The sequence below is a fragment of the Coffea eugenioides genome, chromosome 2 (genome assembly GCF_003713205.1).
Source record: "Coffea eugenioides isolate CCC68of chromosome 2, Ceug_1.0, whole genome shotgun sequence".
NCBI classification, from domain to species: domain Eukaryota; kingdom Viridiplantae; phylum Streptophyta; class Magnoliopsida; order Gentianales; family Rubiaceae; genus Coffea; species Coffea eugenioides.
Genome location: NC_040036.1, coordinates 5,969,091 through 5,986,085, shown reverse-complemented (window position 1 = coordinate 5,986,085; position 16,995 = coordinate 5,969,091). Strand labels below are relative to the sequence as shown.

The 16,995-nt window shown below is 35.8% G+C and overlaps 2 protein-coding genes across 3 annotated transcripts; one reads left to right on the top strand and one right to left on the bottom strand.

The window, feature by feature from the left end:
* Positions 1-1,336: 1,336 nt before the first annotated feature.
* On the bottom strand, positions 1,337-6,837 carry LOC113760131 (DEAD-box ATP-dependent RNA helicase 18). 2 transcript variants are annotated; one of them, XM_027302701.1, is made up of 12 exons: positions 6,553-6,837; positions 5,886-6,122; positions 5,108-5,368; positions 4,912-4,991; positions 4,706-4,811; positions 4,449-4,562; positions 4,257-4,355; positions 4,060-4,149; positions 3,228-3,334; positions 3,010-3,153; positions 2,109-2,523; positions 1,337-1,760 (listed from the first exon to the last, which is right to left on the bottom strand). In XM_027302701.1, exons 1-11 carry the CDS (start codon positions 6,820-6,822, stop codon positions 2,256-2,258), a joined length of 1,776 nt encoding a protein of 591 aa, XP_027158502.1. In that variant the 5' UTR covers positions 6,823-6,837; the 3' UTR covers positions 1,337-1,760; positions 2,109-2,255. The 2 variants fall into 2 exon arrangements, with proteins under 2 accessions (XP_027158502.1, XP_027158503.1); XM_027302702.1 differs by having other exon boundaries at positions 1,337-1,661.
* A 1,262-nt stretch (positions 6,838-8,099) lies between these two features.
* On the top strand, positions 8,100-13,996 carry LOC113762024. The gene is made up of 11 exons (XM_027305260.1): positions 8,100-8,503; positions 9,125-9,167; positions 9,364-9,417; positions 9,718-9,781; positions 10,752-10,808; positions 11,066-11,172; positions 11,270-11,308; positions 12,037-12,125; positions 12,267-12,345; positions 12,734-12,781; positions 13,603-13,996. Exons 1-11 carry the CDS (start codon positions 8,274-8,276, stop codon positions 13,681-13,683), a joined length of 891 nt encoding a protein of 296 aa, XP_027161061.1. The 5' UTR covers positions 8,100-8,273; the 3' UTR covers positions 13,684-13,996.
* Positions 13,997-16,995: the final 2,999 nt, after the last annotated feature.

Sequence of the window (16,995 nt, the reverse complement as noted above, 5' to 3'; positions counted from 1 at the left end):
ACTGCTGATTGAGAGTCTAGCGGACCGTCCATCTCCGTCCAGTGGTGGCAGCCCCAGTGGGGCCTTTGGGAGAGACGGGCGAGGGGTGACGCATTGGGGAGAGAGAACCAAAAATATACACGGAGTGGCATATTTTATACCACTCGTCTACAAGTACAAATGGGGTTGTAGACCTAGTCTACACAAGTTTTTTCCTTATGCTTTTTATCTTCTGTCATTTATACATATTGACTAGAAAATGGAAAATGGAAAATGGGGTGCGTTTGGGTACTCATTATTTATATTAAAATTACTTGATTATATCACAAATATATTTTTAACACTTTTTTTGTATTTTTTTAATCATATTTTTATCTTTCATATATCGCATCATAAAAAATATTACAATAATTATTTTAAATAAACTCCTTTCCAAACATACTGTAGTTCCCTGTGGATGCAGGACATGTTGGTGCATTTAAATTCAGATCCTATGGAAAAAGTTGGTATAATTTTGGGGGCTTATTTGGGAAAATAGATATAGAAAACTCTTTCATAGTTTGGGTCGTAATCCTTTGTCCATTACTTCTTTCTCTCTGAATTTGCTTCATGATTTTACTGAGGCTAATAGGTGTGGTAATCGGAGATGACGAAGGTAATTTTCTGACTGGTGTGTCTATTAATTTTCTCATGTAATTGTTGAGGGAGATGTTGTAGCAGTCATCAAGGCTCTATTAGAGGACGAAGATGATTTCTCAATTGCGATGCATTTATAAAAAAAAAAGGTGCTTTTAAGCACTAAAAAATTTCTAGATTGTCTGTATTTTCCGTAATTTAAGGATCTTAGTTCTTGATAATTTAAAAAGCACTTGTGTCAGTTTTTTTTTTTTTGTATAAATGACTGCAATTCCAAGTGGAGCCTTAATCCAAATAAGATAGATAAAATCACTTCCTCTCTCTCATTTTTTTTTCCTTTTTCATTGGTGTTCTTTCCTTTCCTTTTAGTATTTCCTCTCTTTCTCACATATTATTGTAACTCTGGAATTTCGGTACAAGTTTTTGAATTTTTTTTGGTTTTCAAGGTAGATTGTTCAATATAAACAAATTAGTCCGAAGAAAACAAATCGAAATGAATTTTAGAATAGCTTAGCTTTGCGTTTCACATTCAATAGACAAGAACGAACCCATTCGTTGATCCAGTTTCAGAAGCATATTTCTGTCATTTCCTATCTCTTTCATGGATTGCCTTGTGTATTTTGCTTCACTCTCAGTTCTGGTTTTCGTGTGAGATGAAAGAAAGAACAGTCTAGAATTGCTCTCAGACCTGCCCAAAGTAAATAAACGATATGCCAAGAAAGAATAAATGCTCCTTTATGACGAATATGGGGGAAAAAACACTACGAATTACTTTATCAAATATCACAGATTGCTTACTCCATCTTCTGACTTACAACCCCACTGCCTGACCTCAAGTCCCCAGAGACGAATAAAATCTATTATTTGTACAGATTAGATACAACGCTACAATGGCAATATGCTCTGCCTATTTCTTTGGACTATCAGTGTACACCTGCACCCAACAATGGTTCTTCAATAATGCCTTGTTGCAGAGTTGACTAAGCTCCCTGACATTGGGAGAATCTGCCCTACCTTCTTCAGCTTACTTTTTCTGCTAGATGCTCCTGCAATAGTTTAGACGAGTGTAAACAAGGTATCGTCAGAATGCCAAAAGGTACTCGAGTATATGGCGTGCCAGACATTGTTGATTCCGCGACTACAATCTACAAGAATGAAAAAACAATACCGGTTTGAGTATTAATAAATAGTTAAGCAAACAAATATAAACACTCCCAACGTTGGCAAACCATAATTATCAAATCAAATTTATTTACAAATACACACTGTTCTAACACGAGGACTTCACAAGGATGCATGAGATATCATCAATTTTCTCTCAAGCAGAAACCGATTGACATGTTTTTGACAACAAAAAAACATTTCATAATAATGATATACGGAAATAATACCTAAAATACAAAAAGAAAAATATGTAGAAATAAATGATGCATGATAACAGAACGGAAGCTATACAATGTGAGGACCTCCTAATCCTGGGAAACTAGTCTTACCTTCCTCGCTGTAGACTTCTTGATGCCTCAGCAAGTGCAACGAGCATATCAAGGAAACTTGTACTTCTTTCTACCTTAATGCTTATTTAAGGTGCTCCCATTCGCCGCTGGCTGATATTCTACCAGTAGGACAGGCTTCAAGCAGTCTCAAAGCAAATCTTCAGTTCCAGTCAATTTCGCATATTCACTTTCATTTATAGTACCCCTTTTTAGCTTTTTCAATAAGCGGTATTCCTGTGCCATCTCGTCATCATCCTCAACTGATTGAACAGCCCGTCTTTGCCTGGCCGTTTTCTTCCTCATTAAAGTGGCTGTAGTGGTTGAGGCTGCTTTTGGCTTCTGTACCTTCTGCTGTGGTTCAGCTGCTTTTTTTGCCTGCAAATTCTTCTTTCTTTGTTTCTCACGAGATTTATCCCTGCATAATGGATTTACTGATTATCTAGTGCACTGTATACTAAAAAGGAGAGTCCAGTGGGACGATTAGCATGCTCATTCTTGTTTGAATGATTCAGGATACTAAGCTTAATATTTAGCATCAACCAAGTAAATGCAACAACAAATTTCACTAGAACACTCATAGAGTAGCATCCTAAAGTTCTCAATGTGTGTTGATAAATAGCATATTCAAGTTGTTGATGCCTCAAAAGGATCCAACTCTCATTGACGAGATAAGGCAAATAAAACCACAAATGGGTGGCAGACCCAAATATACAGTTCTTGACTCCATTGGGAGGACTAGGTTAAGCTGACATTTCACATCCCCCCACCCCCCCCAAAAAAAAAAAAAAGGAAAATCCCAAAGCTAAAGGGAAATTCCAGAACTAAAAGAGCAAAATGATTAACCAATTGCAAGTGTGTCAAATCCTATGAAGTAAGCTGAAAACTTTGAGAAGATTCTTACTTGTACTTGATCTCATCAATGCTTATATCTTCAAGTGGTGTAAAACCCTCAGTAGAAAGATTGTGATGCTTCAGGTCAGGCATTGCAGGGAGCTGCAATAAGCCATAACCCATGCCCAATTTCCCAATCTCAAGTTCTTTCCACCTGCAGCAAGGAACAATGAGTGTCTCAAGAAAAAACAAGATTCATATTGAGCGTATACCATAAAATTCACTAGCCTGAATATATAGGAGCAGTGATGCTCTTTGTATGCACGGATGTAGGAAACAAAAGCTCTAAGCCCTTTTTCCATGACATCACGATCCTTTTTTGCAGCTGATCTTATCTGCAAAAGTGCAATTCCAATCATTTTATTGACACCATAAGGCAAAGTGTATCTGAGATACAGAATTAATGGTGAGGTATTTTCCACCAAACAGATCAAAGTTATGTTTAAGCTGCAGCTCACTGTTACTCATGGCACCAAAGCAAGGATTAGTATTGGCCAAGAATCAATAAATATGTAAACCAGAAATTGAGTCATATTTGAAGACATCAGATGCTGGAAAATTAAATAGTTAGATGTCGCTAGCATCATAAAAGGAAATCTGAAAAGCAGGGAAATGTATGTTTTTGTCATAATTTACACTTCATTAGATGATTAACTAAATGCTCCACTTGGCTCCTCCTCATTTTCCTCTCCTACACCAAAGCCATATCATTGGTGGTACCAGGATTCAGCAAAGAGGTACACATGCACACGCATATACCCACACCTATGTAAACTAACATAGAGAGAAGAAACTTTAAAGTAAAGGAGAAATCAAGCAGAAACTCTACATAAGGTTTTCCAGACACAAGCCTTTTTGTACGAGGCATTTGCATAGATAACTAGCACAAAATAGCCTCACACAATTACCTCCTTCGACCCCCCAAAAAAAAAAATCCACTCTCTCCAGCAATACATGCATACATGTAGAAAAGGAAGGGGGTGGTCCTTATGTAGCCAGTATAAAGGCCAAAAATGCAGAAATGAAAAGAATAAGATTCAAACATAAGTTCATGAACAACCTGTGGGACAATATCACAAACATCATCTGGGCTTTTTCTCTCTTCAAGTGGAACCCTCCTTAATCGAAGGAACTCAACATATGCTTCCTCCTGTTCAAACATACAGGAAAGAAAGCATTCAACTATAAAGCACTTCATAAATGATGTTCTGCAGAAAGCATAAACAAGACATACAAGTCATACAACAAATGCCAAACCTTTGGTAACAAAAACACAATAGCATTTCCTTGCCGTCCCAACCTAGCTGTTCGTCCTACTCTATGTATAAACACATTTGGATCCTGAGGGGGGTCAGACTGCATATAAAACAGAAGCAGTCAACTTCTCCAGTAACTATCAGCATACGATACAAAAGTAATAATAGTACCAATTAACTACCATTACGTTACCTGTACTATGCAATCAACTCCAGGAATGTCAAGACCACGTGCAGCTACATCGGTGCATAGAAGGATGCCACTTGCCAGAGATGTGAATGAAGCCAATGCTTTTTCCCTTGCAGTCTACAGCAACCATACCCCATAAATAAATAAATATATATTATGTATGTGTGTGTGTGTGTATAAAATGCATATTATCATGGAAATACATTTAGAGAATGCTGCTCATAGGTTTCACCTATTCATGACAAGGTCAAAACAGTTACCTGCTTCATCTTTCCATGAAGTGAGATTATAGATAAACGCTTTAGAGCAGATATTTGAGGAAGAACAACTCCCCAGTAATCCACACAAGCACAGGTCATAAAATAACTGCAAGATTATGCATCTTTATGTAGACCATCTTCTAATAGAAATACAGCATGATTATGATAATCTTTCACATATACGAGAAATAAAATTCAAAGCTCACATTATAATCTTCTTAGACATGTTCTGAGCAAGAAGTTGAACAAGCTGCGATGGTTTCTTATCTGCTTCGCACTCCAGATACTGCAGAAGGGAAAAAATAAGTTAATGCGCTGCCCAGAAAGCATTATTTAAGCATATCATACATATAAATAGATCAGATGCCTTGATCTCAGCAACAGTAGAGATGTTCAATCCACCTCAATGTGAAGGCCAGAAGGTGTTTTTGATGGTGCCTGTTGTTGGGAGAATGTTGGATTATCTAGAATTTTCATTTCTGCTTGAACCTCAACCCTCACAGGATTTCTTAATCCTGCCTTGGAAAGCTCTTCAACAGCTTCAGTTTGAGTAGCTGAAAAAAGACCAGTTCTACGAAGCTTTGGTAAGCGTGATATGATGGCATTTATCTGCTTCTGGAATCCCATATCCAACAGCCTGTCAGCCTCATCCAAAATGAGAATCTGGAGAAGAGAACATATTTGTGCTAGTAAGAATCGACAAAGGACCAAGCATATTCATGTATACACTTTAACTATGGCCAACAAACAAAGTGGTGATTATATTAGAATAAATCCTATTCTAGTCCAAAACCTCAGACATCCTATGAAAGACGAGGGCAGGAATTATGAGATCAGGCACTGTCCAGAGGCCATAAGCTCCCATTTTTCCTAATTGGGAAAGGAATTCCACTAAGTAAAATTAGCCTATCCTTTTTTTTTAACAAAAATAAATAAAGCATATCCTTTTTGGAAATATTCGTGTACAAAACCACATAAAAGTGGATACTGAGTATAAATTTGTGGCTTACAAATTACATCAAGAAAATGTGTTTCAAGGTGTTTTATAGTCTAGTTCAGAAAGAAATATTGCTGGCCTCGACTTTCAGAGTACCATGGTCTTGACTTTCAGAAAAACTATATATAATCAGAATTACCAGCCCATATACAAGTGTTTATAAAGAGGAATCCAATTAAACACCTCAAGGTTCCGAAAATCCAACAAGTCCATACGCTCCATTATGTCAAAGAGCCTGCCAGGAGTGCCAATCAATAAATTTGCACCCTCTTCTTCTAATTTCCTCACGTCCGATTTTACTTCTACCCCTCCGACAAGAAGCACAGACTTTACATTTGACAACGTGGAGATGAATGGCTGTGCAACATGGTATATTTGCGATGACAATTCCCTCGTAGGTGATATGATTAGACCAAGTACCTGTCCGCATTTCAAACTTTAGCGTCAAAATAGAACCAAAAAAACAGAACTCCTGATAAATCTTCCATTTAAAAATTTGATGCACCGTATACACACACACAAATGAATCTGAAAAACATGCCAAGTATGGAAGAAAAGAACCCTGTGAATAGTGACCGATTCAGCTGCCGTCACACTAATAGCAAAATCTAACCGATAAAAGTGAGGCAATTACAAAATGCATTAATTGAGCAGCAGATTTCAGTTTAAGTGGCTAAATTAGGCAGTTTTACAACTCCCAGAAGCTATTCACTTCAAGAGGGGAAAAAAAAGAAAAGAATTTAGAAGCACAAGTAATTCTAGTTTGTCAAATTCCAGGAACAAGCAACAAAATAAACAAAAAAACATTGGATTAGCAGCTAGATGAGAATGGTATGGAGCAGAGGATGACCTGATGAGGTTTGGGGGAAGAGGAGCGGCGGAGAATCTCGACGAGAGGAACGAGGAATGCAAGGGTTTTGCCGGAACCGGTGGCGGCGTCCACGGCAACGTCTTTGTAGCTGCAGAGCAAGGGTATAGTGGCGGCCTGAACCGGCGTACAGAAATCAAAACCGGAGTTAGTAAGGGCATCAAGAACGGCCTGGGAGAGTGGGGGTTTGAGGTCGGAGAACCGAGTGTCGGTTAAGGCTCTGTTTGGGTTGGAACCTTGGGCGGACGCCATTGTTTTTGCGGTGGCTCTCGAATGGTTTGTGTCTGTATCACGGAAGGAAGGACATCGAGTTTATGAAACCCTTCCTAAACCCTCCGCTTTTGACTTTTGTCAACTTAACTCAGAGTTGTAAACTTGCTTATCATCGGTAAAAGCATTGTTAGAATGTGTTATTCAAGTTTGTGGGTTTATTTAAGGAAAAAGTAATTCAAAACATCTCTTATGTTTTGCTAAATAAAATTTTGCATTATTCACATTTAAAATAGTTCTCGAAATCAAATTGGTAATTTTTAGTTCTTCAATTATTTTTTACTCTAAATTCATCATGTGACTTATACATAATCATTGTTTAGTTGCAAGAAAAGTTAGATCTCATTTGTAATTTAAAAAAAAAGACTTAATTCATATATATTTTTGTCCCTAAAAAAGTAAAATATGACTAGAATTATATTCATTTATTACCACTAAAAAATTGAGATCCGAACCAATTCATATTCATTTTTACCACTAAAAAAGTGGTATCTAACCTTTTATACATAAAAAATGATTGCATATAGGTACGTGGTGATTTCAAGTTAAAAAATGGTTGAAAACTCAAGTTGGAATTAAATTTTATCGAAGGGATATAAATTTATTATTTAAAAAATAAAAGATAAAAAAATTTATTTGATAAAATATGAGTGATATTTTAAATAATTTTTCCTTGAATTAAACATGGAAGATTATAAAGTAGGCGCCTATAGAAATATTGAAGGATGCAACGTTACTGAATGAAGTGGCCTTGATGCAAGCTTATTTTTGCCAAAAGAATTTAGTTGATCAAGTTTTTAATACTTTAGAAAACAAAAAACTAAAAGTATACAGCACTACTACGTAAATTAACCTTTACTGTAATATTTAGCAAACAAAATTGGTGCTGCTTATCTTTTGTTTTTTTTTCATCCTGATACCAATAGACATGCATGTTCGTATTTTACTTTAATCTCACTAATAAACAATGGCTTGAGATTTACCAAAATAAATACGATGTCCAGTAAAATAAATATTTCAATGGAAATTCCAATAACCATTTCCATTATCGAAGCCTATGTTAAAATCATCAGTTATTATTTTTTTTTTTTTGCAATAATTTGTGCTAATTAAGTCCTTAGAACAAGCATAGATTCAGTTTTAATTACATTACGTGGAGTACAACAGGACAAGATTGCTTTTTCCTAAACAAACTTCCGGGCCCACCCTGGCCAGTTGTGCGTTGTCCAACGCTTACGACGACGTCGTCACCGGACCAGAGTTCTTTCTGTAAATCCATGAAGGACATTTCTTCTTCAGCTCCTTGTAATCAACTTCTTCACCCAAATCCTCCAATTCGGTGGCCGATTGATACTTTGCAATGATTGATAGGATAGCAGTAACAAAGTAGAAGCTGAAGCTGCCCGACCCAACCCTCAAACCAATTGCGGGATATGTTGGACATGCAAATTGTCGGAACAGGGACGATGGATCCCACCAATTTTCGCAATCGGTCACCCATTTTTATTCCTTTGCTTTTCATAGCAACGATTTTACACAGACTCAGCTTCAACTCGGTGTTTGCTATTTGCGAGTTCAGCTACAGGGACCATAACAGGCTCTACAACTATAGCTTAGCTTCCCCACTTCGTAAATTTCCCCACGGCGTCCTCAGCGAAGATGGGTATTTTCTTTAGCACCCCACCACCTCTTTTTTTAACTCTCGTATATTAAATTCTTTCTTTTTGAGATTTTTTTAAATATTTTTGTGAGTATAACTAATGTCCTTATTGGCATTGTTATCGGGTCCATTTGCACTTTCTGTTTTACCGATTTCGCTGCTATTGTCTCTTTTTCTTTCTAAAAAAGATAATGAATGTTCCTTTTAGGATTTTTTTTTTGGTTTTTGTGGTGGTGGGGTGGGGGGGATGGGGAGAGAGGGCGTGGGGTTCATATAAAGAAAAAAGACCACAAGCTTTATGCTGATGATGCCATCAAGTTGAGCTTGGGGAACTTTGTTCATTCAACTAATAAGGAAAGAAACTTTGGTGGGAAATGTCTAGTCCAACTGTGCCAAATCAGTCAGGCAACTCAAGGACATGTAATGCTGGAGCTAAGTATCCACTGACCTTGTCTTGGGCGGTTTTCACTTCCTAAAAGCAGTGTTAACCTGGGAATGTTTTTACTTAGTTAATGAGTAATAAATGTTTCTCAAATAAACTTTGATGGAGAGTCTTCAATTCAAGTTTGAGTTTAATCTGTTTTGTTTCTAATACAAATTATTATTTTGATATATGGCTGATAGGTTTTACAAGGTGGCAGTTAATGAGACAGTGCTTTGGTTTCAGGTTGGCTCTATCAGGTTGCATTGTACTTCAGTATTTCCTTTTCACGTATTAGATTGAGCCTTTAATTGAAAGTACCGTAAAAGCATGACTGGCCTAACTTGCTAAGAACAGCAAGAGACTGCAATTTTTTCCTCTTTTTCATTCGTTTACTTTTGTGTTGTGTTGACATGTCTTTCTGTCTTTTTCAATTTTGCAGCTGTGTGATGTAATGCTTTTCAACCATGATCCTCCTACTTGTATTGACTGCATGGTGAGTTTTTCTGAAGTTGCACCTGCCCATCCTGTAAATGAGAGGATAAAATAATTGAAAGTCAGTAACTGTTTCATAGATTTACTCCTGTATCTTGTAGAATATCTGATGGATTCTTACATAAGATATATACTTGGCTGATGCTGTGAACCCATTAAAATCATTGTGTTTATTTTGCTTTATGTCAGAAAATTATGGAGTCTTGTCTAACATTCAGCTAAACTTTGTCATAATTCTTATATTGTTCCTCCTCCACCTAGATGAAAATCTGAATGACATGATTGGTATCTACTATTGTAGGACTGTGGTGGTCCGTCACGCTGTGGCATGGGTTGTAGTGCGCTGGCCGCAAATATCATTCAAGGTGAATAATGCATTTCACAGTAATCTTCATTGAAATATGTTTAATTTGGCCAGTTTACTTGATTTAGAGCCTTGTTAGCATCAGCTTTGGCACGCGTGTGGCTTTTGGGAGGGGGGCCCAGGGGGTGGGGATATTGCTGTTAAAGAGTATGATCCGTTGCCCTGTAAATAGTGAAACGATACAACTTGCAGCAAAATGAATTACAACCAAAGACTTGCTATGCCATGGATCAACCAAATTTAGATATGGTTCTGTTTCCTTTTTTAATTGGGATTGTGTTCCCTTTTCTCTTGTTGTTGTTCTCCATCTGGTTATTTTCCATCTTTCTTGGTAAGCTCTGTTGCCTTTTTTGCTTTGGCCCCAAGAGAAAAGGTACGAGGACCTAAGGAAAAAGAAAGGAACAACAAAAAGAGAGGATTAAGATACTGAAAGGATAGGGAGGCACTTGTTACATGAGTCTCCATTCAGTAAAGAGTGCAAACAGTGAAATACTAAAGAGATACTTTGGAGCCATTTAAATGAAGTAATTCCATACTTGACAAGTAACATCTTGCATACAGGTTTGGTTTCGGGAGCCATTTGGTTAATCTACATAAAATATATATTCCTATTGTTAAATTTGTTACACAAGTTTATTTCAAAACCTTGCACTAAAAGGGTGCTAGATTGTTGCCTTTGGGATGGAATAGGTATCTTGATACCCTTCTTTGGGAGGAAATATATATTACTGGGTATGACTGAAACTGAGATGCTTGGATGGTCAGTCTCTGGCTTTCAGAAGAAAATGTAATCTTCTTTTGTCTTGTTAGATTCCTATGTGTTCAGTTCATATTTCAGATCTTAAAAAGTGGCTTTCATTTCAATATATGCCCATTCTTGATTAGAATACAATGGAGAACGTTTATGTACCTAATAAAGGCAGCGGGTCCTCTTCTCCTGCAATGCTGATAGATCTTATGTGGTGTTGTAGGTTATCCCATTTGTAATTCTGTTGGACGTCTATCAAGCACAATTGTGTATCTTATAGGTAACTTTGTTCTTCCTGTGATTTTAAGCAAATGTTCTTTCATTTCAAAAAGTAGATGGTGTTAATATCTAATTAGGGAGCTTGCTTGAGATGAGGTTTTAGATGAATTGACAATTGCTGCTACTTTGATACTGCATATGTTATGTTTCTTCATTTTCACGTGGATTTGGCCTGCCAAGGTGCTTCATATAGATTGTTTTTGTGAGCTCTATTTGACTAATGTTTTCATCTGTTGTTTGCTTAATTTTATGAGGCAGATAACAAAAAGCCACACATGGGTGTCGTTGTTAAGATGTCAAACAGCCAGCCAAAACTGAACTGTTCAGTCTCTGTGTCTGTTATCTGTGATTATAATGGAGTTGAAGTGAGGGCTTTTTTCCTTGCTTTTCTGTTTTTGAAATACATTTTCCATGCTTTGTTAATAAACAGTCTTCCGATGCTAAGTATGTTCTGTTTTTCAGGGCCCTCGGATGCTTGAAAAAGTTGGAACATGTGACTATGTGAGTGCTTACATTGAGGAATCACTTCGATTTTGAGTATAGAGTTAGCACTTTGTGCTATTTTACTTGTAAAACTATATATTTTGGGTTTTTTAAGTTTGTTTACAGGCACAGGCACCTACATAGATTGAAAAGTTAAAAAAAAAACATTATGGCTTTAGCTGTATTGTGAACTGAAAATGACCAGATACATTCTCTCCCCCAGTTATTCTTTCTTCTGTGATACGTTTGGCTATACAGCATGTAGCTTCTTCACTGATCTTCCTGCCGAATGTGAATGAAGTGTTTCATGTTGCTCGAAAGCATGAAGAGAAATGACAGGTCAAAGACTGGTCTTCATGTTTTGGTAAAATGGCAAAGAATGCTGAATGAATTTCAACAGAAAGCAAATTTCTCCTCTTATATGACTAATTTTAGGATTGATTGCGTTCTTGATTGTCATTATCTAATGACATCTTATTTGTGCATGTGTTTTTTACTCCACATAAAAGGACAACCATGGTATGAGGGCTTTTCCTGTAGCTTTGGTCTTACCTTGGTATATCTGGATAGAGAAAACTGCAAGTACTGCTAGATTTGCGTCCTATCCTCTCTTGACCTTGTTTAATTAAGAATTTAAACATGTTTTAGGTTTATTTTCTGCATTTAGATTCTTTATTGAAGGATAAGTCAGACTTCCAAGTGCACCGTTTGCTGTTTTCTTGTTTAAGCTCTAGTCTTATTGACAGGTTACTCAACTAAGGCATCCTGCTGGGTGTGCTAAGGTGATATCCTCACATGGAAGTGGATGGGGTTGGTTTGGTACTTTTTTAGTTATGTAAGTATATAGCCACTTCAGATTTTCCCCTGTTTATTATGCCTTGCCTTTATTTTTATTTTATTTGGGCTGTGAGAGGTAAGATGCGATTCCTTGTGGATTCCAGAAACATCTTTGTTCACTAAATGATTTTGTTCTCAGAATCTTATGCCTATTCGGGGCTTACCTGCTGGCTGGTGTTGTTTATCGATATTTCTTCTTGAACATTCATGGAATAGATGTGAGTACTAGTCGGCTTTCAGTTCTTGTTCTTTGAATGATTTTGAATGATTACTACCTGGTGCTTTTCCTAGCAATGTAGCACTATTAAATTATTGAGGGTTCATGTTTCAATTTGACTAAGCGTTATCTGTCTCCGCTATTTAAGCCATGTTAATCTTCACAGTACGCCCTGTTAAGGCCCCTTTGCCCTTTTCCCTTCCATCCTTGATTGCATACATGAGATATAGTTATATAGTGTGAGATTGACTTTTCACTGACAACCTTGGGTGTATAGCATGAATGCTGAGCAACTTGTATTCGTCTTGCCCAGATTGTTTCTGTTGAATCAACTTTAATGTTCCTACTTACCAAAACAAACTTTAATGGTCTCCTCCTGCAACTTTCAGGCAATTCCGAACCTGGAATTTTGGGCAACTGTACCACACAAAGTTCAGGTAGTTGCTTACTGTTATAATAACTTTTGCTAGAAGTGAAAGCAAAGTGGTATTTTTCTATTTTCAGTAATTTTTGCACTTGATTTCCCTCCTAGATTCTAAGTTACTATTTAACCTTTTCTCCTTCTATACGGTAAACCAGGGATTGTGACATTTAGAGGGATTAGGATCGTAGGAATCAGCATAGGTCTACCTGTATCGTAATGGTCCTTTTCTTCTGTTTTTGTTCTTAAGACACTTTTTTGCAGTAGAGTTTTTGGCTGCTTGGCTATGTTATCAACTCTGAAAACATGCTGCTCCAAACTACTGGACATTGCTATTCTGATTGTTAAACGTACGGTGTATTATTACATATTAATTTGCCTTGTCAAAGTTGAACATAGAAAGCCTCAGATCTCAAACTTGAGCTTAAGTAGAAGATCATATGATAAGGTTGTTGAAGTTCTACATAAGCAATTTTTTGAATTGTGTCTGATGAACTTGTAACTTAAACGGGATACTAATAATATTTGGTTTTCAGTTCTTTGGGTTTTTATTTTTTAAAATATTTTGTGACTTAGATTATAATGTGTCAAGTTACTGGTTATAGACAGCATTATCATTTTCTGACAATGTATAGTTGTGATTAGTTTTCATCTTTCAATTGATGCGTCTTTCCCCCCCTTTTTTTTTCATGTTTATTCTTCCTGTCTTCCATGGTAGGAAACCTTCCCCCTTTCTTATATTTCCTGTCTTTTCTCACAGAAGATGGTCTCTCATGGCTTTGAGTCTCTACTGGAAATATCTAAACATCTACTCTCTGTCTTTCTCTGGATTTGCAGAGTTTTTTTGTAGCTTTGGTCCGGAGATTTAGAGGACCTTCTCAAGGTTATAGGAGCTCCTATTCTCCGGTCAATTTTTGAACAATGAGAGTAATCTCCGAGGTTTGAACGTACATCAACTTCTGACATTTTTTTTTGTACGAGATTCTACAATGGGCCGATGATCGTAGTTTTTGGACGTTTATGAAAGCTGATTTCTTCTTCAAAGCAATTTTTGGAAATCTGACGTTCTGAATCTCTTCAAAATTCTCCTGGCCTGAACCCATTCCACGGAGACATTTTGGAAGCGGCTGGGAGGCTTGTTCTGTTGTTCTTTATAGGTTCTTAGGAATGAGTTTGTTATCCTTTCTTTTTAGGTTCTTTATAATTGTTAATTCTGTTTAATTTACACACACACACATATATATATATATATATATATATGAAATAGCTATTTTAATCAGAGTTATTTTTCACTCCTACGTAGCATGTCTAATTAAAGAAAATTAATGGGTTATGGGTCACTTGAGTTATACCCATATTAAATCTTATTTGGTTTATATTATATGTTTAAAAATTATCTCTAATTTTAAAATAACTTTAAAAAATAACTAATTATATCTTAATTATATTGATTTAAAAAACAATTAATCTTATCTTAATGATTTTTCTTTCTATCAAATTATTACATATAGAACTATAATAAAATCTTTTTCAAATCACAATTATTAAAGTCTTACATATTTCAAATTATTTTCTTAATCACAATTATTGAAATCTTACATATCTTAAATTACTTCCTTTCATTATCATATCGTTGATTAGTATTTAAATTATTCATCATGTTTTCCCTGAATTTTGAAGTAACTTAATGTAAAAAGAGAGAATTAACTGTTATACCAACAGATTTATTAATATTGTTTGAAAGTGAATATTTATCGATAAAGAAAAATGAATTGCTGGATTTTTTTCTACTTAATTAAATATGAATATATAGTTTTATATTTATGGTAATTATAAAAATTTAAATTATCTAAAAGAATATTTGTAAAAAAAGAATATCGATCAAATTTTTTATATGGAGTACATGATTTGATGTATACTATCATAGTAGAGTGAAAGTATGTACACAAATTTTAAAAATTAGTAAATAATTGAACGTTTAAAATACATTAATTTTTTAAAGTTAATATAGATGAATATATAGGATTGTTGTTAATTTTTGTATTTAAATTATTTATATTTGTATAAATTCACAATAAATTTAAAAGAAAAAAAACTATGCTAAGGTACCGGCAAAATTTTAGTTCTTGTTTAGCACAGTATGGCTCAAGGCTGAGATATCGTCTAATTTCTTTTGCTAACCGCTGAGGCCCCTGGGTAGCACCCCCAAAAAAAAAAAAAAAATGCCGAAGCTTTTGAGTTTTTTGAGGTCCACTAATTGGGATAATTTTGAGTTGAGTTACAAAAAGTAACTGGATATCACGACATGCTTTTGTGATAAATACAGACGCAGGAATGGTTAAAAATGAAGAGGTGAATCATCTTTTATTTTATTTTATTTTATTTTTATCGTGTCATTACACATGACAGTAGTTAAAAATTAAGAGGTGGATCATCTTTTGTTTTATTTTCATCGCATAGAGGAGTCATGTGCTGTATAAAATGTGGCTACTATCATCTTCTAACAAAAGCACCCGTCTCAGCCCATACTGAATTGAACTTTTTCTTCTATCTGGTACCGAATCTGATCGCACCTAATTGAGCTGGTGCCAACAGGCTGTACAAACTAGACCCGTTCTATCAATCTAGTGTTTGTCAAATTCCGCAGGCAACCTTATTTTGTTTTCGAAAATGAAGAGCCTGAACCATATACAAATGAATGACGAACCAAGAAACACATTAATAATTGTCTCAATTACTCATCATCAATCATCATCAATATTTAATCCGGACATCAAATTAATTGGTTAGAATACATCGATCACCCACTGAAATAAGAAAAAGGTTTGTTTTGTCTCTTGAATGAATGATTAATGAATGATGCTACTCTTGTTTAATTAGCTGTCTTAGCCGATGATAATGTGATAACTGCTCCACGCGGAAGGTGAAAATTTGGGAGGATCAAAATCCCAACTCAAAAATAGACATTGCCAACCAAATGAAGTGAAACGTTTAACAGAAAACTCACTCACTACCCACCTAAACCACTCCAAAACCATTAATAAGCACATTTTGCTGGGCACCCCAACCAAAAGGCAGCTAGTACTACTATTTTTTTGGTCTATTTTTATAATCTGTGTATGATCGATCAGTGGCAGACTAGAGGATTGAAGAAATTGATGTGCCATCTTTCTCAACAACTCTTTATCTTAGAAGTCAAGCAAAAACTATGGCTGCTTTTTCCAGTCATCATGAATCACACTCAAAACTGGCACTTGATTCCCCATATGTAAGCGGCGGTTAAGTTTTTGTCCATCAATTCAAGTTTTACAAATTAACCGGCAATAACCCACTAAACATATATGTAGTCTCCATCGTTCTCATGAAACAAACGGCTAAATCGAAAGTAATTAACTAACAAACGCCCATCAATTTACAAGGTCATCATATGATAAGCAGATATCATCGTCTGGCGATGGAGGGTCTTATTCCTCTTTGTATTATGATGCAAATTCATCTATTTACCACACTCTTTCTCTCCCTTCCCACTTTCTTTTTGTAATGCCAAGGTACCAGGGAAAAATTGAAAATGAATAACTCAATGATGATTATGTCGTTCCTAATCCTAGTGCAAATCTGAATAAGCATGAATCGCGTAGTTCTTACTCCATGATGGTTATACCTCTTTTCTTCATCATTTTTTTTATTCGCTTAGGTGTCTTAGACGAAATACAAAGGCAATTATTACTTGGATGGTTGGGCACTTCCCTTTAGAGTTACACATTGGTGAAAAATACCAGTACAAGAAATTTCTCGGTTTCATTCACAGTCTCTCATCGCATACTCGATGCAGCACTTAATTTTTTTTTGGCCTTTCTCCAGTTGATGTCAAGAAGGCTGTTATTTACCTACCTGCTTATCCCCAAGAGGGAAAGGGCGGTTTTGATGATGGGCTGCTTTTGACATCTCTACTATTATACCTAATGAGCAGAGGCATGTTTTACCATTTGATTCTATGCATTCACCTTTGCAAGTCATCCACCACCAGTTACGTACAGTCTTTCAAATACTACTACAAAATAATCATTCGCTTTTTTTTGGGTCAGGAAAACAAGTGTTAAGGACATGATAGCAAAAGCACGAAATTAATCAAACAAAGCATTTTTTTTTTCAACTTCATTACCCTTCTCTTCTTCCTCCTTTTCTTTTTCTTTCCACATTTGGTATTTTAGAAAATCTCTTGTACTTATT